At 50.0% G+C, this 23,739-nt stretch overlaps 10 protein-coding genes across 10 annotated transcripts; 6 read left to right on the top strand and 4 right to left on the bottom strand.

Moving 5' to 3' along the window:
* Window positions 1-24: 24 nt before the first annotated feature.
* On the top strand, window positions 25-1,517 carry BDV37DRAFT_181327 (PQ-loop repeat-containing protein). Its single transcript, XM_032079486.1, has 4 exons — window positions 25-470; window positions 554-673; window positions 736-951; window positions 1,019-1,517. The coding sequence occupies exons 1-4, from the start codon at window positions 427-429 to the stop codon at window positions 1,437-1,439; spliced, it is 801 nt and encodes a 266-aa protein (XP_031938713.1). The 5' UTR covers window positions 25-426; the 3' UTR covers window positions 1,440-1,517.
* Window positions 1,518-1,774: 257 nt separating this feature from the next.
* On the top strand, window positions 1,775-3,137 carry BDV37DRAFT_181128 (uncharacterized protein). The gene is made up of 3 exons (XM_032079483.1): window positions 1,775-1,898; window positions 2,014-2,356; window positions 2,436-3,137. Exons 1-3 carry the CDS (start codon window positions 1,856-1,858, stop codon window positions 3,031-3,033), a joined length of 984 nt encoding a protein of 327 aa, XP_031938712.1. The 5' UTR covers window positions 1,775-1,855; the 3' UTR covers window positions 3,034-3,137.
* A 1,243-nt stretch (window positions 3,138-4,380) lies between these two features.
* Window positions 4,381-5,738, top strand: BDV37DRAFT_285681 (glycoside hydrolase family 18 protein; the record flags this gene model as incomplete). The annotated part of the gene is made up of 5 exons (XM_032087780.1): window positions 4,381-4,456; window positions 4,514-4,576; window positions 4,629-4,642; window positions 4,696-4,823; window positions 4,883-5,738. The coding sequence occupies 5 exons, from the start codon at window positions 4,381-4,383 to the stop codon at window positions 5,736-5,738; spliced, it is 1,137 nt and encodes a 378-aa protein (XP_031938711.1).
* Window positions 5,739-6,673: 935 nt separating this feature from the next.
* On the top strand, window positions 6,674-8,116 carry BDV37DRAFT_296251 (NAD(P)/FAD-dependent oxidoreductase; the record flags this gene model as incomplete). Its single annotated transcript, XM_032090072.1, has 3 exons — window positions 6,674-6,899; window positions 6,984-7,790; window positions 7,861-8,116. The coding sequence occupies 3 exons, from the start codon at window positions 6,674-6,676 to the stop codon at window positions 7,983-7,985; spliced, it is 1,158 nt and encodes a 385-aa protein (XP_031938710.1). The 3' UTR covers window positions 7,986-8,116.
* A 237-nt stretch (window positions 8,117-8,353) lies between these two features.
* On the bottom strand, window positions 8,354-11,608 carry BDV37DRAFT_285679 (putative plasma membrane H(+)ATPase; the record flags this gene model as incomplete). Its single annotated transcript, XM_032087778.1, has 4 exons — window positions 8,354-10,060; window positions 10,110-10,796; window positions 10,862-11,085; window positions 11,155-11,608. The coding sequence occupies 4 exons, from the start codon at window positions 11,606-11,608 to the stop codon at window positions 8,354-8,356; spliced, it is 3,072 nt and encodes a 1,023-aa protein (XP_031938709.1).
* Window positions 11,609-12,992: 1,384 nt separating this feature from the next.
* BDV37DRAFT_273654 (glutamate--tRNA ligase GUS1) lies at window positions 12,993-15,335 on the bottom strand (the record flags this gene model as incomplete). Its single annotated transcript, XM_032085099.1, has 4 exons — window positions 12,993-14,081; window positions 14,138-14,445; window positions 14,501-14,987; window positions 15,072-15,335. 4 exons carry the CDS (start codon window positions 15,333-15,335, stop codon window positions 12,993-12,995), a joined length of 2,148 nt encoding a protein of 715 aa, XP_031938708.1.
* A 142-nt stretch (window positions 15,336-15,477) lies between these two features.
* Window positions 15,478-16,668, top strand: BDV37DRAFT_181088 (mitochondrial 54S ribosomal protein uL1m). The gene is made up of 3 exons (XM_032079480.1): window positions 15,478-15,806; window positions 15,878-16,442; window positions 16,498-16,668. Exons 1-3 carry the CDS (start codon window positions 15,556-15,558, stop codon window positions 16,588-16,590), a joined length of 909 nt encoding a protein of 302 aa, XP_031938707.1. The 5' UTR covers window positions 15,478-15,555; the 3' UTR covers window positions 16,591-16,668.
* On the bottom strand, window positions 16,543-17,857 carry BDV37DRAFT_181096 (COG2 family protein). The gene is made up of 2 exons (XM_032079482.1): window positions 17,695-17,857; window positions 16,543-17,621 (listed from the first exon to the last, which is right to left on the bottom strand). Exons 1-2 carry the CDS (start codon window positions 17,707-17,709, stop codon window positions 16,746-16,748), a joined length of 891 nt encoding a protein of 296 aa, XP_031938706.1. The 5' UTR covers window positions 17,710-17,857; the 3' UTR covers window positions 16,543-16,745.
* A 709-nt stretch (window positions 17,858-18,566) lies between these two features.
* On the top strand, window positions 18,567-20,132 carry BDV37DRAFT_181034 (uncharacterized protein). Its single transcript, XM_032079479.1, has one exon. It carries the CDS (start codon window positions 18,684-18,686, stop codon window positions 19,968-19,970), a length of 1,287 nt encoding a protein of 428 aa, XP_031938705.1. The 5' UTR covers window positions 18,567-18,683; the 3' UTR covers window positions 19,971-20,132.
* A 163-nt stretch (window positions 20,133-20,295) lies between these two features.
* BDV37DRAFT_273649 (Mrp/NBP35 ATP-binding protein) lies at window positions 20,296-23,290 on the bottom strand (the record flags this gene model as incomplete). Its single annotated transcript, XM_032085098.1, has 4 exons — window positions 20,296-21,195; window positions 22,002-22,704; window positions 22,767-23,155; window positions 23,216-23,290. The coding sequence occupies 4 exons, from the start codon at window positions 23,288-23,290 to the stop codon at window positions 20,296-20,298; spliced, it is 2,067 nt and encodes a 688-aa protein (XP_031938704.1).
* Between the last annotated feature and the right edge of the window lie 449 nt (window positions 23,291-23,739).

The raw sequence follows: 23,739 nt of genomic DNA, 5'->3' as shown, positions 1-23,739 counted from the left end.
TGTGGCAGTTCATGATAATTCATTGTTTGGAAATCAAGCAAAATTAAGGTCTCAAGTGGGACCCGCTGAGTCAGCTCCAGGGACAAGAAAAAAAGAACGCATGCGGCCGGTCGCGAAAATGGTCCACTAGAGAGATTGGCTACGGGGTTAGCGAACAATCTCTAGCCTTTAGTCCGTCTTTGCTTGGCTCGATTGACGAAGATTTATTCTTACGCGATCAAGATCCATCATCGCAGCCCGAGCAATTTTGACTAGCTCTGATTTAAATCGAGCGCGTCCCTGACACAGCAGTTTCACCTCCGGGGGAGATCCACCAACTTCGTCCGTTCACAGGATAAGACCGGATACTCGCACCGACAACTGGGATCTTTTCTTTTTCGCTACTCGAGATTCTGATAACCAGTATTGACGACTGACTATTGCACAATGTATCTTATCTCACTCGCTCTCGAATATGGAGCGCCGTTCTTGTGGGTTATATCTTTTCTCCCCGAAAATCCCGCAATTTGGGATAGCAACCTTGGAAAGCTGACCGTGGGTTCTCATGCTCTAGTCTTATCACCTCCCCGGTAACCTCCTATGCGGATCAAATTCTCAGTATTCATCGGAATAGGAGTTCTGCTGGCTTCTCGTTGGATATACCTCTGATCATGCTGGTCGCGTCAATCTTGAAGTAAGACTATATTGTCCGCTTTGCACTGCGCTGAACGGCTTGAAATTGACCCTTGGGCTTAGAGTATTCTTCTGGTTTGGCGACAACTATTCTTTTACGCTGCTGGTGCAAGCCGTCATCATGATTGGGGTCCAAATGGTTATGCTCAAGGTTGCGCTGGATAATCGGCCGGCCCCCGGTGTTAAAAACAGCCTCGAGCACGTTCCGTTCAGCAGTGTCAGTAATGGTGGGGGACTTACTCGGCCCTATGACTTCTGGCAGTGGAAGAGCGCAAAGCCGTATGTACTCCAGATGCCGTTTGAACTATCAATATGTGTGGGAAACTTACCTTGCCGGCGATACTAGGTATTGGATGTTTTTGGCTTATTTTATTGCTGGGCTCTCGTTTATCCAGATCTGCCTACCTCCAATTGCTCAATCGGAGTTCTACATTAACTGCCTTGGATATATCGGTTTGACTGTGGAGGCTACCTTGCCTCTGCCTCAAATTCTTGCTAACCATCAGTCACGCTCATGCAAAGGATTCCGTTTGTCGGTTGTAGCCGCATGGATTCTCGGTGATCTGATGAAACTGAGTTACTTCTTCTGCAGCCAGGAGGTAATTCCCTGGGCTTTTCGCCTATGCGCATTGTTCCAGTGCGTCTGTGATCTGTACCTTGGAGTACAGTTTTGGATGTATTCCAAAGCCTCGTTTGGGGCTGCTGGCAGCCCTAGGGAGCCCAGTGGAAACTGGACTGTTGAGGAGAAAGACATCCGGATGACATGAATGCGTAACGGCCGTTTGCTGTTCCCTGGTGCTTGATGCATTGTAGATACTGGGAACCCATGCTTGGTTCTTTTTTAGAAATATTACTTAGACTAATTGCTAGATTAATGTGGACATTGTTTCTTAGTTACTGTTCGGTCTATAACAAGTTGGGATAGGCAGTGTAATATATGGTATATATAGAACTGCCCATTTGAGCTCATGAAATCAATAACATACAGAATTCTAATTATATTGATCCGATATAAAATTAGGTCGCTGACGTGATGCCCCGCGTTCTTCCCCACTTATTTATGTATTGTCAGAAGTCCCTCTGCTTTTTACCCCTCCAACAAACCCCAGCTAAGGAAACCCCATTGCCCTATAACTAATTTATCGCTGGGGGAATCTAGATCATTTCCTATTATTAACACGTTATGACTTCAGACACGGAAACCATCCGAATTGGATATGTGCCAGGTAAGTTCCGCTGTTCTTTCGCACACGATAACCACGCCATGAGCTCGAATACAAGACCTATAGCTTCATACAAACAACAGCCTGTGAAGAACATCGTTAACGCTATGGATCATAGAACACTATCTCACTCCTCTCCACCTTGCCCTTCGCTCTCCCGCTGTCGCATCCCTTCCGTTTAAGATTTCTATAGTTCCGTTCCCATCCGGGACGGGACATATGATCACCTCCCTGCGCGAGAAAGAAATCGACATCGCAATTGGTCTGACTGAAGGCTGGGTTGCTGGTCTGGCTGGAAAACAGCAAGCGCAGAAGGATGCAGCTTTAGGTGGATATAAAGTAGTCGGAGAATGGGTTGCTACGCCATTGCGGTGGGCTATTGTCACCGGAACGGAGAGAGCGGACCTCCATGATGTTGTCGACCTGAAGGATAAGCGGGTCGGTGTTAGTCGACTGGGAAGGTATGCGTGATTGCCGTGTTTCGAATACTTGAGGACAAACATTGGAAAGGGACAGATGCATGTGCTAATAGATCTCCAGTGGCTCTCACATCATGTCGTTTGTCCTTGCTCAGAAGCACGGCTGGAAACCCGATTCCTTGACTAGCGTCCCATTGGGACCCTTCCAGGCTCTGCGCAACGGAGTGACTGGGTACGATCCCTCTCACCCGGAGAAGAAGCCTGAACCTACTGCTGAGTTCTTCATGTGGGAACATTTCACAACGAAGCCGTACTTCCACCCGACAGCTGAGAAGCCCCATCCACCACTCAAGAAAATTGGAGAAATCTACACACCGTGGCCGTCTTGGATGATCGTGGCGTCAACAGCTGTATTCCCAGACCCGGAGGTTGATGGTAAGCTGCAACAACTGTTCAAGCTCTTGGACCAAGGTATCAAGGATTTCGAGGCCGATACAGCGCAGGCTGTGAGGCTACTTGGTACTGGAGAGCTGGGATGTACTTATGTAGAGGAGGATGCTACGGAATGGCTAAAGGATGTCAAGTTCGTCCAGGGCACCAGAGGCGTAAACCGGAAGACCATCGAGGGTGTAGTGGATGTCCTCAAGGTGGCGGGGGTGATTGACAGCGCAATGAGCAATGATGAGGCTATTACACGAGTTGTAGGGGTTCATCGGTAGGCCTGGCCTGGGCGATGGTGTCCTTGATCGTCAGTCTGGTGTCAATCCTCTGAGTGAACAGGCGAACTTTTCAGTATATCGTGGCACATCGAAAGCACGAATCTGCGACTGATCGAAGACGTGCTGCGCAAAGCGCATATTACTCCAATATAAAGTTCACCCTTTCCTCCCAACACGAGTTGCACAACCAGATGAGATATTCATTTCCTAGTTTACGTATACCCTAAGCCTATATTTACTTCCTTGAGAATGGAGCATGAAAGGGATAATAGCCGTGTGCGAGAGGCCACTGGTCGCATGCTTTACATATCTCATCGGCAGGGCGGCATTGATGAGCATTCCTCGGCTCGACCAAAGGTTTTGGTACAAAGACTTATCTAACACGGAACTCAAGTCCATTCGCCTGCTCATTTGATTGCGTGTATCCTTCTGGGGTCAATGTATCGTCTGACAGCGGGATGCATTACGCGGTCAACGGCCCGACATGTTATAGTCCCCACTGGCCGTGCTCGCTTGACACTTCACAACAGTAGGCCGACACGACGAGAAGTCTGTATTGTCTAATCAGGCGGGTTTAGCTGACTATATCGTTCCTGCATTTCCAGATGGTCAAGTGGCGCCTGGGGTGCGTGCTGCAGACGTACAGGGGGTCGTATTAACTATAAGCAGGCATGACTCGCATGACGCTAGGGCTCGTAACCTATGATTTTGAGGTTGCTCTTGTCGAACGACTATCTTGGCCGAGATAGTCAGACAACAACTATAATAGCTCAGCTTGTTTTGATGGAAAGATCGCTAACTCTTTCAATATCTACTCGGGGTATGTAGGAGCTCCCGATATGTGGGCCATCATCAGCGTATCTTTCCAAAAGGAGAGGAAACATTCCTTAGCCCGATATCCCTAGTTCCCTGATAACGACTTCGAAAGGCACGCGAGCAAGCTGGCCATTACTGGAAAGGCGGCATCTCATCGACATACAGAGAGAATCATTACTTTATGTGCGAAGGTTGTCCATTATTGAGGAAACTTTGGTCAAAATATGGCAGTCTGGTGGAATGCTCAAGGTCTCCATCCACAGCAATGCTATTCATTCTTTGGCAGCCATAACACGGGGTATGGGAGTTAAAGTCAGCGATCGCGCACGTCTAATTAGTTTATTTTCTACACTGTGAGCTATTCGACAATCAGGCGGCGCCAAAAAGCCAGTGTGTTCGGTCACTCCGTCGTTCTGTTTGTTGGAGGTTCGTAACAGGCACTCACTTTCAACAATTTAGCGTTCATTGTTGGAGAAAGAAAGAATCAAAAGCGAGAATATGTATTTCGCTAAGAGCCTTCTCACCTTCGCAATGGCTGCGGCCTCTTTAGGAGGAGCATACGCCAAACTCGATCTTTCTTCCACTTCCAATGTCGTTGTATACTGGGGTGCGTATAACAAAACAGCACTGAGCTGGATTTGACTTACGCTGCCTTGTGGTTTAGGTCAGAACTCGTTCAGAGGAAATGGAGAATTGGCACAACAGCCACTTGGGTATTATTGTAATGGTAAGACCGGCGCATGGAGGGCTTATTTAATGCAGACACTAACTAGTTCTAGATGAGAAGATCGATGTGAGGCTTCCTGTTACCAGAGAACTAGATGAATATCGCTCACCTGCTGTCAGGTCATCGTACTCGCATTTCTTATGATGGTTAATGGTTCAGGGGGTGCGCCAGAGATAGACTTTTCCAATGCAAATGATAATTGCACCACCTTCGATGGCACAAACCTCCTGAAATGTCCCCAGATAGGGTACGTACAACATCATCATCTGAGCTTCATTTAGTGTGTGACAAAGCTAACCACACCAGTGCGGATATCGACACCTGCCAAAAGAAGGGCAAGACCATCCTTCTGTCGATTGGTGGTGCTACCTATAGTGAGGGAGGCTTTGAATCCGAATCTGCCGCTAAGGCTGGTGCAGACCTGCTCTGGCAGACGTTTGGTCCTCCCACAACGCAGGGCCCACTGTTGAATGCCTCCTCTCGTAACGGAACGTCTCGCTACCGGAACGGTCGTCTCAACCGTCTCAATGGCACTGATATCCACGCAGTCCGAGCTAATTCCACAACGACCCGTCGACCATTCGGTGATGCGACCATTGATGGATTCGACTTCGATTTCGAGGCACCTGTCAAGAATATGGCACCATTCGCGAACCGGCTTCGCGAATTGTCGGACGCGGACAAATCCAAGCAATACTTTCTAACTGCTGCACCACAATGTCCGTACCCAGATGCCGCGGACAAGGATATACTCAACGGGCCTGTATCCATTGACGCAGTATTCGTTCAATTCTACAACAATTGGTGCGGAGTCAACTCTTTCTCAGCGGGCCAACAAACGCAAAGCAGCTTCAACTTTGAGCAATGGGACAACTGGGTGAAAACTGTATCTCAGAACAAGAAAGCTAAGGTCTTGCTTGGTGTCCCAGCAAACACGGGTGCCGCGAGTACGGGTTACATCCCAGCGTCGCAGCTGGAGCCGGTGATCGCATATAGCAAGTCGTTTGAGAGTTTTGGAGGCGTTATGATGTGGGATGTTTCTCAGGCCTACGGCAATACGGGTTTCTTGGATGGCGTGAAAGGCGCTCTGAACAACTCCACAGCACACCTTTTACGCCATGGATATCGCCTTCCCTCATTTTATCCTGTGATAGGTCGATAGATGATGGAGGCCCGCATTATTTACCTTTACCTTGTAGTCAGGGTTTCGATGTTTATATTTTTGTCAGTTAGTGGGCTTGGCGGATGGAACGGTGTATATAAGAAGTGAGGGCATTAATCCTTTGCTGTCTCGGGCTGATACTTTTTTACAATTTAATCAATTTATCCCTTACCAGTGACAGACAGTTAGGGCAACCTCTCGGCACGTGGTGTGATATTAAATGGACCTTCAGCTCATGCAACTAATTCCTCATCCATGACACCCTCCGCCCTGCATAGCACACATTGATTACTTCCTGCACGTAACAAGCCAATAATTGGTTTCATACCGCGAGTGTCTTTCAGCCCGGGTCAAGAACGAAGACAATCAAGGAATCCAGATCCCAATTCCTTGAAGGATGCAACAATTAGCGCATCAGGATCCGCTTTAATGCATGAACTATTGATTTTCGACCCTGCCGATCCTCCTTGTTCCCAACCTCATTCAGCTCCCCTCAACTCACCCACTTTCCACTCGTAGACATCTTGACTAAAATATTCTCAGTTTACATTCTTTTGATTAAAGGGTCACCGCGAACCATTCCGCATCCTCCACTCACGAGGCTGTTCAAACCACTAGAAGCCCTCGACATGCAGAACCAACAAATCATGCATATGCACGACCCCTTCCTTCAATATATTCCAGCAATCCAGTGTCTTCTGAAATGCATGGGCATGCAATCCGGTTGTCCAATGTCGTCTCACTAGGTATTCAGCCATACAGTGGGCTTCCTGCTCTTGGCAGCATGCAATGCATGATGATCCTTCTCAGCTGGGTAGTGGGCTTGCGCTGCTGAATCCTGCTCAGATGTTCTGACAGGACTTAAAACATTCATGGATCCCCTCCCTTCTTTCTGCCGTCTATCATTCCTTGTCCTCGGGTGTTGATCGTTCAAAATGGCTCCTAAGTCTCTTTTCTACACTCTCTTCTCCTCCCTCACCGTTGCCCTCGCGGCATCCGTCCCTCAAACCGACTATGAGGTGATCGTCGTAGGAGGTGGCCCCGCAGGTCTCTCTGCGCTTAGCGGTTTATCCCGTGTAAGACGCAAGACGGCCCTCTTCGACTCCCATGAGTATCGCAATGCTGCGACCCGGAACATGCACGATGTGATCGGCAATGATGGTATGGACAGACCCACACTCCAATCAAAACCTCTTCCCGAAAGTATTCACAGGGGGCCGGGGACTAACATACCGTGAACTAAAGGTACCGTACCCAGCGAATTCCGCGGTCTGGCCCGCGAGCAGATCTCGCGGTACGACACCGCAACCTTCATTGACAAAAGAGTCAACACCATCGAGACTGTCTCTGACGAGGCCTCCAACACCTCGTACTTCCGCGCCCAAGACGCCGACGGCAAGGCGTACACCGCCCGCAAAGTTGTCCTGGGCACGGGTCTCGTGGATATCCTCCCCGACGTACCGGGGCTCGAGGAAGCCTGGGGTAAAGGCGTGTACTGGTGCCCGTGGTGTGACGGGTACGAGCACCGGGACCAGCCATTCGGTATCCTGGGTGCGCTCCCTGATGTTGTCGGCAGCGTGTTGGAAGTATACACCCTGAACACGGACATCATTGCCTTCGTGAATGGCACGCAGACGCCGGACCAGGAGGCCGCATTGGCGAAGAAATACCCAAACTGGGAGGCACAGCTGGAGGCGTATAATGTGCGTCTGGAGAACGAAACAATCGCGTCCTTCGAGCGGATCCAGGACGGCGCCCAGGTGAAGGACAGGAATGGTACCAGGCAGATTGATATCTTCCGTGTTCATTTCGCCAATGGCTCGTCCATTGATCGTAATGCTTTTATCACCAACTACCCCAGTGAGCAGCGGTCGGATCTTCCCAAGCAGCTGGGCCTGGCTATGCTCGGTAACAAGATCGATGCCACTACCAACCCTGGCATGAGGACTAGTGTGCCTGGTGTCTTTGCTGTTGGTGACTGCAACAGTGATAACAGCACCAACGTGCCTCATGCTATGTTCAGTGGTAAGAGGGCTGCTGTCTTTGCTCATGGTATGTTCTTTCTGTTTTCCTTTCAGCTACTATTGTTCCATCTTGTTCAATGCTGACCTGCGTGCCACAGTCGAAATGGCTAAGGAGGAGTCTAACGCGGCCATTGACAAGCGTGATGACTTCGTGGAGGCGGAGGTTGAAAAGCGTATGGGCAATGATATGGAGAAGATCTACAACCGCGCCAGAGGACTGTGATCAATCCATGTGATGGATGACTATTGACAGTTCTTGCTGGTATACGAGAGCTCTTATCTGCTCTTCCATATCTATGATAAAGGTTTAATAGTATAATTCGATTTTAATCTAGCCTAGAGGATACTGGAAGGTACGACCTGAAGCCTTTCACGATTCAAGACCGCACGTGGAGATATTCAGTTAGATTACGGAAGCCTTCATTAATGGAAATATTAGTAACTAACAAAAGATTAATGATCTGTGGATTTTGTATGGCCCTCCGTCCATACCTATCATGAACTGATAACCTTTCCACTGCTGTAATTATGTTGCGCGTTCCAATCACTCGAGGATTGTAAAATAACACAAGACGCATCAAGGAGGTTACATTACTCAACCTCCTCTTCCTCCTTAGGAGCAGCCAAGTAAAACCGAGCTGGCGGCTGTCCAGGCCTCTCATACTCAACGGTCAAGCGAGCAAGATGACCAAGCAGATTTTCAATTTTAAGGTCGCCCTTGTCGCGCCTTTCTCGACCCAGGTCATCAAGCCATTTGAACTTATTGAGCATGAAATATACCAATGCAATAACAATGGTCACGCCCAGAGAGTAACCCCAGATCCTGACCACCGTGACAATATCAGTCCAGCCATTAGTTGTTTCAACGAATTTGTCGGCGGGCCTGGTGGGCATATTTTCGTTAGTGAACCAACCAAACAAGCAGAAAATGGTCGCCAAAACATCCACTCCCAGAATGGCGGTAACTAGATGGATTGAAGGCCATGTGTCGGCGCCACGCGTAATGAAGATAAGCCAGTTTTCCGTGAGAGCAACTTCGAGGAAAATCACTTCTTGGATCGAGCCCCAGTTCTGAATGATACCACCCGATGGGAGGAACATAGTGCCGCGAACTACCCAAGTTCCCAGGGCAAGCAAAAGGCCCAACAGGCATGAAATAAACCAGATCTTCGGAAGTTGCCATTGCACAGGCCGCAGCTCAAACGATGCATTATCATAAGCGACTGCAACAGTGGCAAGGTCAGCAAACAGAGCAAGGAAGACCACCAACTCGACACGAATACTCTCGTTGAGAATGATCATCGTCGTGACCAGGTAGATCTCTAAATGCAAGCAGAGAGCAATACGATATTGGATGTATGCTTTCATGCGATGGAATATTTGTCGCGCAACTTTAATCGAATCAATAATCGTTGACAGGCCTGGCTCCAAGAAGACAATGTCCGAAGCCGATTGTGCTGCCTCCGTAGCTCCTTCTACTGCAATACCACAGTCGGATTTCTTCAACGAAGGTGCATCATTAACACCGTCACCAGTCATCGCGGTGAGATGGCCTCGGTCCTGAAGCATCTGAACAACTTGATATTTGTGTTCAGGGAACACCTCTGCAAAACCATCTGCTTTTTCGACCAAGTCTCCTGCCATTGCGCCGCTAAGCCCTCCATGAATGAGTTTATCGGAATTGTATACTTTGGTTCCGAGGGCGAGCATCTTGCAAGTCTCCTTAGCGATGGCTAATGCGTCACCTGTAAGCATTTTGACGCTGATGCCCAAATTCTGCGCCTCATGGATTGTTTGCGCCGTGTCCTCTCGGGGTGGATCAAACATCGGTAGCATGCCGAGGAGGGTCCATTCTTCTCCTTCTTTCTGGACAGCAACTCCCAGAGAACGGAAGCCTCTGTGTGCAAATTCCTGCGCTTTGGCTTTGTACAAATCGGCGGTCTGTTTAGAACAGTTTGTCAACTGAAGCACTGCCTTGGGTGCGCCCTTGGTGCAAGTATATCTGATTCCATTACAACTGGCAATCGTCACAATACGCTTCGAAACCGGGTCAAATGGCTGGAATTTCTCTGTCTTCCACCCTCTGCGCAGGATCTCCCGTGCCTTGGGGTACTGCCTGAGGGTCAGAATAGTAACCTTGTCAATCGGGTCTAGCGAATCGATGTTGTGGGATGACGCTAAAACTGCCACGGCAAACATCCAGTCGACATCCACACCTTCAGCCACATATGGGTTTCGAATGCTCAGCTTATTTGCTGTAAGGGTGCCGGTTTTATCGGAACACAAGACATCAACACCCTGGTGAGCTATTAGCATTTCCATACAGAGGATATTACTCGCAACCTACCGCGAGCGACTCAATTGCAGTAAGCTTCTGCACAATAGCCTTTTTCTTTGCAAGGTATGCTGCCCCTACAGCCATGGTAGTTGTTGTAACGACGGGAAGGCCGACAGGGACGCCGACAATCAACAAAGCCAGAGTGTAGTGGAGAAGCGTTTGCTGGCGAGGGGAAGCAATTGGGATATGCCGGAAGAAACCGCCAATCCATGCAGCCAGGATCCACGCCATGACGAGGATGAGAAGCGAGGTACCGATGTTATCCATGACCTTTTCGAAATGACCTGCACCTTGGGCCGCCTGCACCATGGTCGCTGTTCTACCCACGAACGAGAGCTTTGCAGAAGTTTGTACAACGGCATATGCTTTGCCACGCTTACACCCTGTCGTGTAATAGATCATTTCACCCATATAACGATCAACTGCCAGAGACTCTCCGGTGATAGCCGAATGATCACAGGCTAGGATAGGATAACCTCGTCTCTTGGGCTTCTGTGGCGTTTCCTCATCACCTTCTTTATTCTTTTCCTTTTCCTTGTCCTTTTCTCCTTCAGCTTCTTCAATGTCGGATTCGGACGTGCTGCTCAGGTCACCCTGATTTTGCATTATCTTGAATTCTTCCCATCCGTTTGGATCTTTCACATCGCAAATGATCCGTGCATCAGCGGGCACAACTTGGCCGTCGCCAATTATGATCTGCCATCTGTGTTAGTATCCCAGCGCAGGATTCAGAGAGGTCAGATTGAGATTGCCTAGCATACCACATCACCGGGCACGAGCTCACGGGCCAGAATCTCCTGTTCCTGGCCATCACGGACGACCGTTGTCCTCATTGCAATATCTCCCTTGAGGCTGGCGACAACATCGGCGGCTTGTTTCTCTTGGTACCAACCGACAGCCGCGTTCAGACACAGGATACCAATGATGACACCGAAATCGACCCAATCATCGAGACCTGCTGCAAGAAGGACGGCCAGCTCCATAACTGCGACAGGTCAGTGCATTAATCTCTCAATGGAATAGAAAGCGCCTAGTGTAAGCCGATATGACTCACCATACAAGATAGGGCCCCTAAAGTATGACAAGACCTTGGCGATGGGGTTCTCCTTCTCCGACACCAGCTCGTTCCATCCCGCTCTACGACGCCTATTTCCAACCTCATCGCTGGACAGACCTTGATGGATGTCGGTGAGAAGCCAGTCGTCCGGGAACTGGCCATCGTCTTGGCCCACATGTCGAACAAGGACCTTGCGTTTCTTCCAGGGAGCATACCAGACTCTTCTCACCTCTTCCTCTCCCTGTGTTTCATCGCCTCGGCCGTCTTCGCGGTAGGTCGATGCGTACTTGACAAGCTTGCCATATTCGTCAAGATTGGCCCAGTCTTCCTTGTAAGAAACTCGGGATATACGCCTAGACGCGCGTCCTTCGGAGGTAGAAAGTCGACCCTGAGATCCCGGTGCTTGAACTGCCCGTTCCACGTCATTCGAGGCACCGCCTTGCTCGGCCATCTTTCTCGGTTCCTTGCCAGATGTGCTCAATGCTTACTCAACCGGCTAAAGTGAGCGAATGGGGTTACAACAATGAGCGACCCCTCAGAATGATCGAACATACAGCGAACGAGAAGGATCTGCCCATAAGGCAACTAGTAAGAGCAAGAATGCGTAAGGATTTTGCGCTTTTCCCTTCCGCGAGGACATAGGGGGGGGTACAATAACCACCCGCTCCATGTACAGGGCCAACCCTTAGACGGATTGGGACAGTAATACTACATACGGACTATCATGCTGACGTAGTAGATCCTAGGAAACTTCCGGCTAGTCAAGTTGTGATAGAGGTTAAGTAAGGTAGAGGTCAAGCCCCTACTGTACTTTGACCAGACAAGGCTGCATGCACCGGTCGAGGGCAAAGTCAATTTGTGATATGAATTAGGGACATAGTAGGTTGATTCGACGACTCCTTGATGGTCTTGACGTATGAGACGGTGGTGACCTATCCGGGATAACCCGGTTGAAGTATATGAACGAGGGGCCGTTGAAACATCAGAACTCATTCGCTCCAGCATTTCTATGCCCAGACAGTCAGATACACAACGCAAAGAATTGACTCTAGAAGAACCGCATGACGCGATGAGCATATCCAGGGTTCTAGACTAGATATGCCAGCGGAAAGAGAGCCGGGACCCACGGGAAGATCTGACCAGGAGACCTCCTATAAGACGATGACAGAGGGTGGGGTAAGCATGGGAAGGGACAGTGGGAACACGAGAGCTCGAAATGCTTCATTCTTGCTGGCTTATAATCGAGTGCAACAACCACCACGAAAGCCTATGAGCCAATGATGAGAAGATATCGGAGAGGCTGCGGGGAAAGAGTGGAAAGAGTGGAATTCTGGATGGAGACGTCAAGTGATCGGCGCTAACAGTGAATGCCTTAGCCGTTAGGTCCCCCATCTGACACTTCAAATGTAACCTGAACCGGGATATAAATTTTAATTCCAACATCGAAACGTCCTTCACGTTCCGGGTAATGATTTCACGACGTAATCCTCTCATCATCCACTCTATCATGTCTGGTGTTGTATTGAAATCTCAATCCTACATACCTCCTCCCATGGCTACGTTACTTACCAAGCTACCCCTTCCGTTTTAATTTTTGATCCAACCTGATCAGCTATGCAGCTTGGCTCATTTTGTAGTGCCAAACGGACTGCTCGTGGAGACTTTGGATGCGACGAAGTTTATTTGTCCGGTTTAACTTCTGTGGCTGCTACAGCCAGGTTACAACGTATAATCATACTACTATGTGACCATTTCGGACGGGTCTGCGTAATGGACTTTTTATTTCCAAACTTCTTCTAGCATATCTTCGTGACTCATACTATGAGACTGCACACTTATTTGCCGCCGGTCTTTCCCGTAGGGATGTAGAACAAAACAGCCGGCTGGCCCGGGGCATAAGCCTTGTCCACACGGTAAAATCCCTTACGCTCAAACTGGATGATGTCGCCCTCCTTCAACTCGGCAACATTGCAGTCAGCAGTAGCACTCTCCCTGAACTCAGTGTTCCTGTTCAGGACGTCCTCAAGAGCATCATCCTCCTGCAAGGTGTCCTTGTTGAGAAGGTAGTCGAAGTCGACCAATTCCACTGGGACCAGGTCTTGGTCAGTAGACAGCCAAGTGACCTTCTTCTCAGTCTTCTTGAAATCACCTTCCAGGTGCAGCTCCAACTCAAGCTCCTTAACAACACCGGAGCTTGGGTCAGTCACGATCTGGCGCACAATCGCATTGCCCCAGTTCATCAAGGTGATCTCCTCACCCTGCTTGAAGCTCTTGGCATCCTCCTGCTCAAGGAGGATGGAGCCACTGTAGGCGACCTTCTTCGTGCCAACTGAAGGGTTCTTAATATGCTTGGGCTTCTCTTCAGTGTAGGGTGCAGGAGCTCCCTTAATAGTTGTCTTGACAGCGTCCTTCTGAAGGAGAGCGGTGTGGCGGGGTGCAACTGGGTCAATGTACTTCTTGTTTGTCGCCCAGATGAGGGTCCAGTCAAGGTTCGTGATGTTCTTGCTAGGGCCTTGCCTGAGAATGAACTCCCTCAGGGCAGGGATGGTCATGCCTCGTCTACGGATACCACGGATTGTAGGGAACCTAGGGTCATCCCAGCCCCAGACAACGCCCTCGTTAACAAGCTTAGTAAGCTTGCGCTTGGACAGAAGGGTTCGGATGAAGTTCATACGAGCAAAGTCCCAGATCTGCACCGAGCGGAGTTTGAGGGCGTCCTGCATCCATTGGTACTGAGGGTTCCGGTCACGGTACTCATTGGTTCGAAGAGCATGAGTAACACCTTCAATAGAGTCGACAATAGGGCATGCAAAGTCATACGTGGGATAGATCTTCCACTTGGTGCCCGTGCGGTGGTGAGGGTCGGGGTTGGAGCGGTAGATAACAGGATCTCTAAGAGCCTTGTTCTTGTCGTCGGCAGAGATCTAAAGACTGATGTGAGAAAGGTTTTCCTGAAGTGGAAGATAGAAGCCTTAAATACCTTGGCACGAATACACCATCCAAGACCCTCAGGAGTGCCCTTTTTCATTTCCTCGAATCGAGCAAGGTTCTCCTCAACAGTAGCATCACGACGCTTACTAGGTACACCGTCCATTCTCTGCGCCGCCATAGTCTCCTTATCTGTATCGTCGGCGTATGCTTTTCCATCCTTGATGATCTGCACACCATACTCGTAGAGCTGTTCAAAGTAGTCACTAGTATAGCTCATCTTGTCGGCCTTGATACCCATGAGAGCAAGATCTTCAAGGATAGCATCCTGGAACTCAGAGTTTTCCTTGGTAGGGTTGGCTTTGATAGATGTGAGAAAGTTGTCAAGGATATTGTAGGGCGGGGGTTCACTCACTATCATCGAAGCGGACAAGCAATGTGCCATTGTACTTCTCGTGGGCGAAGTAATCGTTGAGAAGAGCTGCCTTGGCGTGACCAATGTGGAGATATCCTGAAGGCTCAGGGGGGAACCGGGTCACAACACCCTTATCAGTGTTCAGAAGCGCAACATCGTAGTTAGCACTGCCTTCCTTGCCCTTGGTAGCCTTCTTTTCCTTTGCTGCGGCATTCAGCGCCTCAAGAGCAGATGTGGCCCACGGACAGAGATCTTCCAAGAAGCTAAACCAACGAGTCACGTTGACAAGAGCTCCCTTTCTGATAGCAGAGACGGCGACACGGTTTCCGCGGAGAGCACCCCACAGGGCAATGTCAGCTGTGGAAAGCGAGTATCCGACGACGAAGGACCGGAGAAGAAGATGGGTATTAAGGCCCTGGAGCAAAGGATCGAGGGCCTTGAAGTCGAGGGTAGTAAAGGTATCAAGCTGAGAAAGCCACTCGTTCTCCTACTAGCATTGTTAGAGGAAGTACTTCAGGCCGTACGTAGAAGGGCTGCAACCATAGATTGCCTGCAGAGATATGTAACGTACCAGCTTCTGATCCTTCGCGTTGAGGAATGGAAAGTCCTTGAGCAACTCCTGGATAGCGTTCACAGGTCCGAAAACAGGAGCTCCGCTAGCACCCGTGAACTGAACAACAGCCTTGTCGCCCTGTTCAAGAACAGCCTTATCCTCGTAGGTGATGTTAATCACGGGGGATGGTCGTGCTTCATTGATAGAGGTTGCAACCAGAAGAACAGGGAGCAAAGCAGCCTGGCTGGCCTTTGCGGCCAAGGTCAACTGCATGTTAGACATGATGGCTCCGAATTCACTGGTAAAAATCCGAATGAATCCGTCTAGAGCTTCTATGGTGGGGAAAAGAGTATCGTGAAATATTTGGAGGGGCATTGACTCAATTGGGGTTCCGCCGGCGTCACATTTCTCCGCCCGCCGCCCGCAAGTCGGAGAGCTCTCGGGCAGAAAACATTCCCTTTCCGCAAGAACACCGAGAAGTCAACATCTTATAGCCAACGCAATGGCTTCCTACGGATCACTCATGCCCACCGCGGCAAGGAGTCTCTTGTCGTCATGCCGGTCTCCGCTTCGCCAGGGGTCAATGGCCCCTCTCCTCTCCAGCTTTCAGCAGGTTCGAGGAGCAAAGAACAATCCTCAAGCACAAGGTAAAAAGAACAAGGAAAAGAGTAAGAAGACAAAGAAGGGTGCACGAGAGTTCAAACAAAGGGATCTGAAGGATATGGATCAATTCGCGCTTTGCGATGCCATGAGGTACGTACAACGTGTCTTGCCATGCCCGCACCTCACCTTTTTGCTGACACGGAATCTGTTCTGCTCTTTAGGTACCTTCGCGCGTTCGAAGTCGGGCATGAACCAGCTACCTCCAAATACGAAGTCCACGTCCGGTTGAAGACGATGAAAGACGGTCCAGTGATCCGCAACATGCTCCGGTTTCCTCATTCAGTCCAAACAGAATCGCGGATTTGTGTCGTCTGCCCTGCTGGGTCTAGGCATGAGAAGGAGGCTCGTGCGGCAGGAGCCGTCCTAGTTGGAGAACAAGAGGTTTTTGATAATGTGAAAAAGGGCATCATTGAGTTCGATCGTCTGATCTGTCACCCTGATAGCTTGGAGGCCTTGAACAGGGCCGGACTGGGTAGGGTCCTCGGTCCTAGAGGACTGATGCCCAGCGCAAAGACAGGTACCGTTGTTGAAGACGTCGCTTCGAGAGTTGAAATGCTGCGTGGCGGTACAGTATACAGGGAGCGAGATGCTGTCATTCGACTTCCAATTGGGCAGCTGGCATTCACCCCTGAGCAGTTGCGAGACAATCTGCGCGCCACTCTCGAACAGATCAAGAAGGATGCGGCTGGCCTCAACGACCGCATAAACAAGGAGATCTATGAAGTGGTAGGCTAGCCTCTACCCTGAAGCCACACGTATCATCCTAGCTGACTATTATTAGGTGCTGAGCTCGACCAATGGCCCTGGTTTCAGTCTCAACGGAGAGTTCAAGTCCGACAATTCCCCCGATACTGCATCTTTGAGCGGTCTGTAAAATAGCTTCAAGTCTTTGCGTTTTTGGGTGTACAGATTATGTTATATTAGGAAGGACACGGTGTATAATGGTATTGTTTCATATCTATTCCTGAAGAACCCAACACCCCAAACGCCAACGCTATGCAAAAGCCTAGTCCATGTATCAGACGGGTTCTATGTTTTCAGATTCTTCAGGGCAGATACTGCACTGGTGTCCTCGCCCATGAGTTTGTAGAGACGCAATACGGCCAGCGTTTTTGTATCCCGTTTTTCGCCCGCGATCTTCGCCTGTTCGAGCGCAGTTTTAAGGTCCAAGAGTATTGCCGATCTGATCTTCGACAGTCGCGACTGTTGACTGACCAAGAACGGATGATCGTCACCTATCCGCGACGACAGTCTTGTCAGATAGACGTATTTTTGAATGTGATGTTCGAGCCTCTTCAGTGATACCAGGGGCGTGGCTGATGCCTCGTTCGGGATTTCTCCATCTTCGCTCTCTTCGCTTTCGCTGTCCAGTAGATCGGAGTCCGTATCGAGGTCCTTAGCATGGTCGCCTTGGCGGGCAGGTGTGGTGTCTCCAATCATCAATTTTCTTTCGAGTTTGTCAACCCGATCGGCGTAATCCAACAAAGCCCTCCCGATATTTGCATCCTTCCGTAGGCGCTTCTTCTCTTCCACCAGCTGCTCTACCTCTCGATACCGGGCGTCAACCTTATCGCGGATGGACTGGACATCCCGCTGGAATGTCAACAGTCCAACTCGGACTTGTTCTACCTTCTCTTCCCCTCCTCGCAGTGCAATCCCAAGCGACAAGAAATCCTGGTAATTCTCATTTACCAGATCCAGTAACTCCCGACTCAGCAGTTGGTCCAGGTCACGTAATTCCTGCCGTAGGTCTTCAAGGCTCTGGTGTCGATTTGTCAGGGAGGACAGGTATTTTGCGGGGTCAAAGTCGGGGGCGAGAAAGGAAGAACGGGACAATGGCTCCGGAAAGGGAAGTCCAGAGGTATCGTCGTCGAGGTCAGAGGCAGACTCGTCCGAGTCGCCAAACTGTCGCATTACGGTTAATCCAAAAAAGCGTCAATGGCGGGGGACCAACGATCAAAACTGGGGTTTTGCATACGCGAAACTTATTCATTGCAATCTTTACGCGTACAAGTGGAGCGGTGAAAGAAAGTTTGGAAATGCGCAAAGATCCACCGGGAGTTCGTCAGTATCAGTTTGGAAAAGAACCTTTTGTTGTGGAGTAGTTGTAGAAGGTAGTTTCGGGCTCTGGGGTAAGTTTGAAGGAGTTTGGCCGGAACCCGACCTTTGGAACGCTTTCCCTTTACGGTCTGGTTCCACCGATTCACCCATGAAACGGATCTATAGAGAACTAGTATACATCTGGTTTTGCGCTTGTTGGGGACCAGAAGCGTGGGAGAAAGTAGTATATTGAAGCTCTGGCAACATTCATGTTATACCTGCCAAGTCGCTCTTCGGTGTTGCTGTAATACACCCGAATCCCCGGCTTCGAGCCCTATCTATAGGGAATCCGAGAGATGTCAAGATATATCGTTAGAAGAGCAAAGAAAAAGGAAAAGGAAAAGATGAACAATTAAAAAAGTTAAAACAGAAAAAAAAATATATCTAGCTGTAGTGACTCAAGGAGGGGGTAGAATATTGTATTTCAGCGACGGATTTGGTTTCACCGGCTGAACTATTAAACTTATTATTATTCGACCAACGCATGAACTGCGTCTTCCCGGCAACCACAGTCAATCAGCGTATTATCCGGCAGCTCCCGTTCTGCAACAAGTGCGATCATGCTCCCTTGATGTATGCCCCCCGTTACATTCTTTGCGTGTCTCATTTGCAGCCGTGCCTCCAAGTAATGCATGGCGGCGTGTATACGTGGCTCAGAAACCTATCTACTACTGTCTGACAGGTATACACTGCTGTTCAACGACTTGCTGCGAACTGGTGTGAGAGGGGGGTTCGTGACCAGGTCGCGCTGGTGAAGTTACTTGCATTATTCCCTCTGCGGTCTCCTGCATCACTTAGTGAGCTCTGTACATACAGAGACGAACACTGCATCGACAACAAGTGGTTGCAAAGAACCTTGTCCGTACAATGGATTATAAGTCGGGCAGAAGACTGTTCACCCACCCTGATGAAATCCATTCGTCCTTGTCACGTCAGAGATGGCCTCGGTTTCCTCTTGCTCACTCCCACCCAGTCGTTGACACTGCTGGTCCATCGCAGCAAGCAAACTCTTATCGTTATGAGTCAGCTCTGGACGACTCTGCTCAGGCGTATCGCACGACTTCTTTGCGTCACTTGAGTGAAAGTTCCAGGCCCCTCTCTTGGAGTCACCAACAAGCAACTCAAACTGGCGGTGGCCACTCAACTTCACCCTCGCAGCCCGTCCTGGTTCGGGCCTATTCCGGCGGCCCCAGGGATAGTGCGAAAACGTCCAAGATGTCTCTACGGCGGTCGTTCCCATTCGCAGGCCGCGCTGAAACCACAAGGCGAGGGCCAGAACTTCCTTCAGACGAGGACTTCAGCATTGATGGCATCCTACGGGCTATTGAGCCTAATATTCGCCATACATTGGATTCAATCGGGGAGATCTGTGGGCGGAGTAAGCTCAGTTTAGCCAACGAATATGGTAGCCATATAGCACCCCTAGGCGAAATCCGGGCGCCTCCTGGTGGCCTAATGCCCGTGGATGAAGCTAGCTCGGAGCATGAAAGACAAGCCAACGACAATGTGGTTATTTACGATGATGACCATAGTGTTATGGACGGGAGGGATCACCCCTCCTCCATGCAACTTGGACTCATAGAGAATGCCCGGCAAAGTACAGCATCTCGTACCGCGGGATTTCAATCAATGCCTTCGCTTTACGGTGGAGACGGGTCGTCTGTTCAAGTACACCCTGACACTCCACGATCTATGGGCTTCAGTACTACCATGGATCCAGCTTCCGCGCTGGGGCCACTTCCTACAACACGAGAAATCGCATCTAGGCCAAAGTCATGCGGCCGGGTATTGCTAGCAACGGATGCTGAATCAACCACAGACGATCGAAGACGACTTATTCAAACACCTGCCCTTGTGTCTGAGGTTCTTCTAGATGCCCAGGCCGATGGACGCACTTTGGGACCGGAACCCCATATCATTCAAAGCCAGCCACTTTTCGGAGACAGTCTGGATCCTGATGTAGTGCGAAGCCGCTGGGGTCTGCAGGCGGTGGGAATATCTTTTTTGACAGAAGTATTTGGTTGGCTGAAATATGCTGTGCGCGACGGGTCGGATTTTGGTCAAGCCCTGCCAACAGCTGAGATGAGACTGCGCGCGATGCTTGAGCGACAGCAGGACCCGGAAACGTCCGGAGTATATGCAAATGATGATTAACGATTCTTGTTCTCTGTGATGTGAATGTATCTGCTTCTATTGATCACGGTTGATGATGCATGTTATGAAGGATACGTACTAGATTTGATGATCTTTGCTATTACGACTATGGTGAGATGTGTGATGAATATTATGTGAAGTTTTCCAGCTTCCGCTGTCCAGTGCCTAGTGTTGTTTGGAGAAAGATAGTGAGACAGTGAATCAGACACCGCAGTGCCTAAGGACCAATATAAACTCCAGTCTTATATGCAAAGGTGGTATAATAAACATGAGAACAAGCCCTCTGAACAACGAACCTAGACCAGCAGGAACCATGAAGAAAAGACTAATTCGCCACGCCACCCTCTATCTCAGACAGCAGTGTTTTCGCAAATCCCTCAAACCGGGAATATGACCAACAATCCTTATACCTCTCCACCAACGGCCTGTCATCCACCGCGTCCTGCTTCTGTTCCGACTGCGTACCACCCTCATCTTCATCGTCACTCTCGTCAACCACCTTGCCCTCCACCAACTCCCCAAACTGGATATCCACAGGCACAGCACCCAGAAACTTCACTCCTGTCTCCTGAGCCATCACCTGCCCCCCGCCGCTCGAAAACAGATTCGTCACCTCCCCACAGCACGGACACGTATAACCAGACATATTCTCAATAACACCCAGCATCGGAATCTGCGTCTTCACACAGAAATTCACCTCCTTCCGAACATCCGACGTCGCAACCGCCTGGGGCGTGGTAACCAAAACTGCGCCCGCCAATCTCGGCATAGTCGACGACACAGCAGCCGGATTCGTAGTTGCGGATTTAAGTAACTGTTCCGCTAAAGCAATGTGCTCATCACTCGTGCCAGGGGGCGTATCCACAAGCAGGTAGTCCGTCTCCCCCCAGTAAACATCGGACAGAAACTGTCGGATCATGGCTGTTTTCTTCGGTCCGCGCCAGATGACAGCGTCGCCGCGATCGCGGAGCAGGAACCCCAGTGACATGCAGCGGAGGGAACCTCGTTGTGCGCCGTCATCTGTGGACGCCGGATGCACTGTTACGGGGACCCAGCCCCCGGGTGCCTGGGTAATCTTTGCATCTTCAAGTCCTACGAGACGGGGGATCGAGGGGCCTGTTAGGTCGATATCGAGTATACCGACTGATTTGCCTTGTAAGGTGAGGGCCAGTGCGAGTTGGAGGGTGACGGAGGATTTGCCGACGCCTCCTTTGCCGGATAGAACCTATGGTATTGATACATGTTAGTGTCCTCCTTCTTATTATATCTTGTTCATGATCAATGTGCCCGCTATACAGCCTGCCATCACTTTGTTCTGAATGGGAGGGACCCAGAGACGATCGTTATCGATAAGCGATGAGGGGTACAATTTTTCTTTACTGTTTGGGTCTCTAAAGAAATTGAGTAAGACTCACCAGCACGATATTTCTGACGCCGTCTAGAGGCATTTTTGCCGGGAGCAATTGTTATTCACGAGCGTGGTAGGAGGGATATCAAACTCCATGCATAGTTGGTTGAGTTGCTGATAAGATGGCAAAAGCCGATTTCGCCGCGGGATTTCTGCGTCATTCGGCGGAGTGGATTTTGCTTATCAATCACTGATTGACTTGGAATCATTCCCATTGGGTGGTCTGTTCGCCATCTCTTTTACTCAGGTACCTACTAATACTAGTAGTAGTACTAGTACTGGAATACCGATAACATGTATATCGTATCTACTCGCGGGGGTTCTACAAGGGAGGATTCAAGTTGACCAAGGTTTTGGAATCATACAAGTTCTGAGATACTAGCATCCGTCATGGTCATCACTCAACATGGATCTTTCATGTTTCATTAGTGCTCTCAGGTGACAAGTCAATGGTCTAAATTGCTTGCTATCATGAATCATCCCACAACTTCGAGTCTCGTAGAACACTTTAATATTCTCGACCCTCGGCTTCAGACTTTTGAAAACAATCGAGCCCGCCCCACCCCGCCTGTGTACTCTATAATGGTGGACTATGTGTTGACTCTTCATTGCCATTTCTGTACCACGACACCTCCTCGCTTGAACTCAGCCAGATCTCCAAGGGCAGCCGTCTTGTCAGTAAGCTCCTTACTGGGGAATGTGGTCATCAGCACCCAGGGACGGCTCTGACTATCCGAGCTGGCGGCAGAGACAAACTGATAGACATCACCAATCGTATGCGTAGTGTTGAATCGGGAAGTCAGGCGTGTTCCGTCACCAAGACGGACCTGAAGGGTGACGATCGGCTGCGATTCATCCACATCAGGCTTGCTAGGGTCTGAGTTGATCTGGCCGGCAGCAGGAGCAGTGGGAGGGGTTGGCGTTCTCACACCCGGCGTCGGGCTTCCGAGACGCTGTCCAGCACCAGCGAAAGGCTTGTATTTAGGCTTTGGTTTGACGTATTTTTCCTCATGCTGTTTGATCTCCACATCGACCTCCTGACCCGGCTGCACATTCATGATGGAAAGGGGAGCGCGACCCTGGCGAATGCCATCGAGAATTTCCGCGTTTCGGGGGTCGTCAGAGAGGTAAAGATCACCGTCGTCCACGGAGAACCCATCGGCCCAGAAGTGTAGTGTCCGCTGAACGCGCTGTGGTAGTCGCGCGGCAGGTTCGTTTGGAACATCGATGACCCGACTGGGGGTGTCATCGCCGCCGAGCGTGCGAGCGGGACCTGTAAAGAAAGACCGTCGGGGCTCCGAGTTATCAGATGCTGGGACCTGAGACCTAAGAGATGTTTAGCCTTTACGACCTACAGAAGTCTGCTTTACGGAAGTGCCCTGACTAACCGTTTTGCTTTTTCGATGATCTTCCTCTTGATATCATCGGGGTTCTGCACAGCTAATCCAGACTTTTCACCCCCAGCAAACAAATCCCGGTTGACCGCGTCATCTTCCTCCTCCGAGTCATCGCCACCGCCGGAGGAGAAATCACCCAGCGTCGCGAATTTCTTTTTCGGGGCGGATTTGCGTGATGTGGAAGATTGTTGGGGGGGGAACGATGGTGACTGAGAGGAACTGCCAGCTAGGGACCGGCCTGCGGACGGCGCCGATTCGCTTTCTCCAAGAGTCTGGCCAGGACCTGTGTTTCCCTCTTGTAAAGCTTCATCTTGTTCGGCAAAGAATTCCGTCACGGCAGCCTCAAGATCCCCTCCATTGGCTGCGAGGTACTCCTGTGCCTTTGGAACAATAATGTTAGCGGGACATAGATGCATGCGCGGAAGGGTAGAGAGGCTTACTTGCTCAGGACGTACTCCGGTCATGGCACAAAACTGAGAGACGTCCTCATCTTGAATGGTCGGATTACGATCCATGCTGACGATATCTCAAAAACCCAGCAGCTTGTAGCGTTATCAGATAGTTTCTGTAGGAGCGCGGGGGTATTTGTGATAAGGCCAGGGTACTTGAAGGAGGGACTGAAGGAGGGAATCCAAGTGAATGGAGGGCAAGATAATGGGAAATGACGCTTAGTTCATCTCCGAGAAAGCAGAAGAACAACAATTGAGGAACCAATGAGGTACGTCACTGTTACCTGATTGGTCATCGGAAGAGGGGATCTTCCACGTATGCCTCAGGAATCAGTGCGGGACATTTCATTTGCCTTCCATCTTGGGATTGAAGTTCGTTCTTCCCATGGGTTGGAAATGTATGAGATATATCTTTCCCTACCACACATAACCAGGTGTGGATGTACGACTTAGTGCTCGGCATTTGCTACGATACACAGAACTACGCAGTACAGGTGGCATCTCAATCAGCACCT

This window comes from Aspergillus pseudonomiae, assembly GCF_009193645.1.
Source record: "Aspergillus pseudonomiae strain CBS 119388 unplaced genomic scaffold BDV37scaffold_64, whole genome shotgun sequence".
Taxonomy (NCBI): domain Eukaryota; kingdom Fungi; phylum Ascomycota; class Eurotiomycetes; order Eurotiales; family Aspergillaceae; genus Aspergillus; species Aspergillus pseudonomiae.
Note: the sequence above shows the minus strand (reverse complement) of the source record. Positions and strands in the feature narration are given on the sequence as shown.

Bases quoted from the DNA above. Each gene is read 5' to 3' on its own strand.
- BDV37DRAFT_181327 (XM_032079486.1), top strand. From the start codon at position 427: ATGTATCTTATCTCACTCGCTCTCGAATATGGAGCGCCGTTCTT. The intron at 471-553 runs GTGGGTTATATC...CTCATGCTCTAG, and splicing joins GAATATGGAGCGCCGTTCTT to TCTTATCACCTCCCCGGTAA. The intron at 674-735 runs GTAAGACTATAT...CCTTGGGCTTAG, and splicing joins CTGGTCGCGTCAATCTTGAA to AGTATTCTTCTGGTTTGGCG.
- BDV37DRAFT_181128 (XM_032079483.1), top strand. From the start codon at position 1,856: ATGACTTCAGACACGGAAACCATCCGAATTGGATATGTGCCAG. The intron at 1,899-2,013 runs GTAAGTTCCGCT...TATGGATCATAG, and splicing joins CCGAATTGGATATGTGCCAG to AACACTATCTCACTCCTCTC. The intron at 2,357-2,435 runs GTATGCGTGATT...ATAGATCTCCAG, and splicing joins GGTGTTAGTCGACTGGGAAG to TGGCTCTCACATCATGTCGT.
- BDV37DRAFT_181088 (XM_032079480.1), top strand. From the start codon at position 15,556: ATGGCTTCCTACGGATCACTCATGCCCACCGCGGCAAGGAGTCTCTTG. The intron at 15,807-15,877 runs GTACGTACAACG...TCTGCTCTTTAG, and splicing joins GCGCTTTGCGATGCCATGAG to GTACCTTCGCGCGTTCGAAG. The intron at 16,443-16,497 runs GTAGGCTAGCCT...GACTATTATTAG, and splicing joins ACAAGGAGATCTATGAAGTG to GTGCTGAGCTCGACCAATGG.
- BDV37DRAFT_181034 (XM_032079479.1), top strand. From the start codon at position 18,684: ATGGATTATAAGTCGGGCAGAAGACTGTTCACCCACCCTGATGAAATC.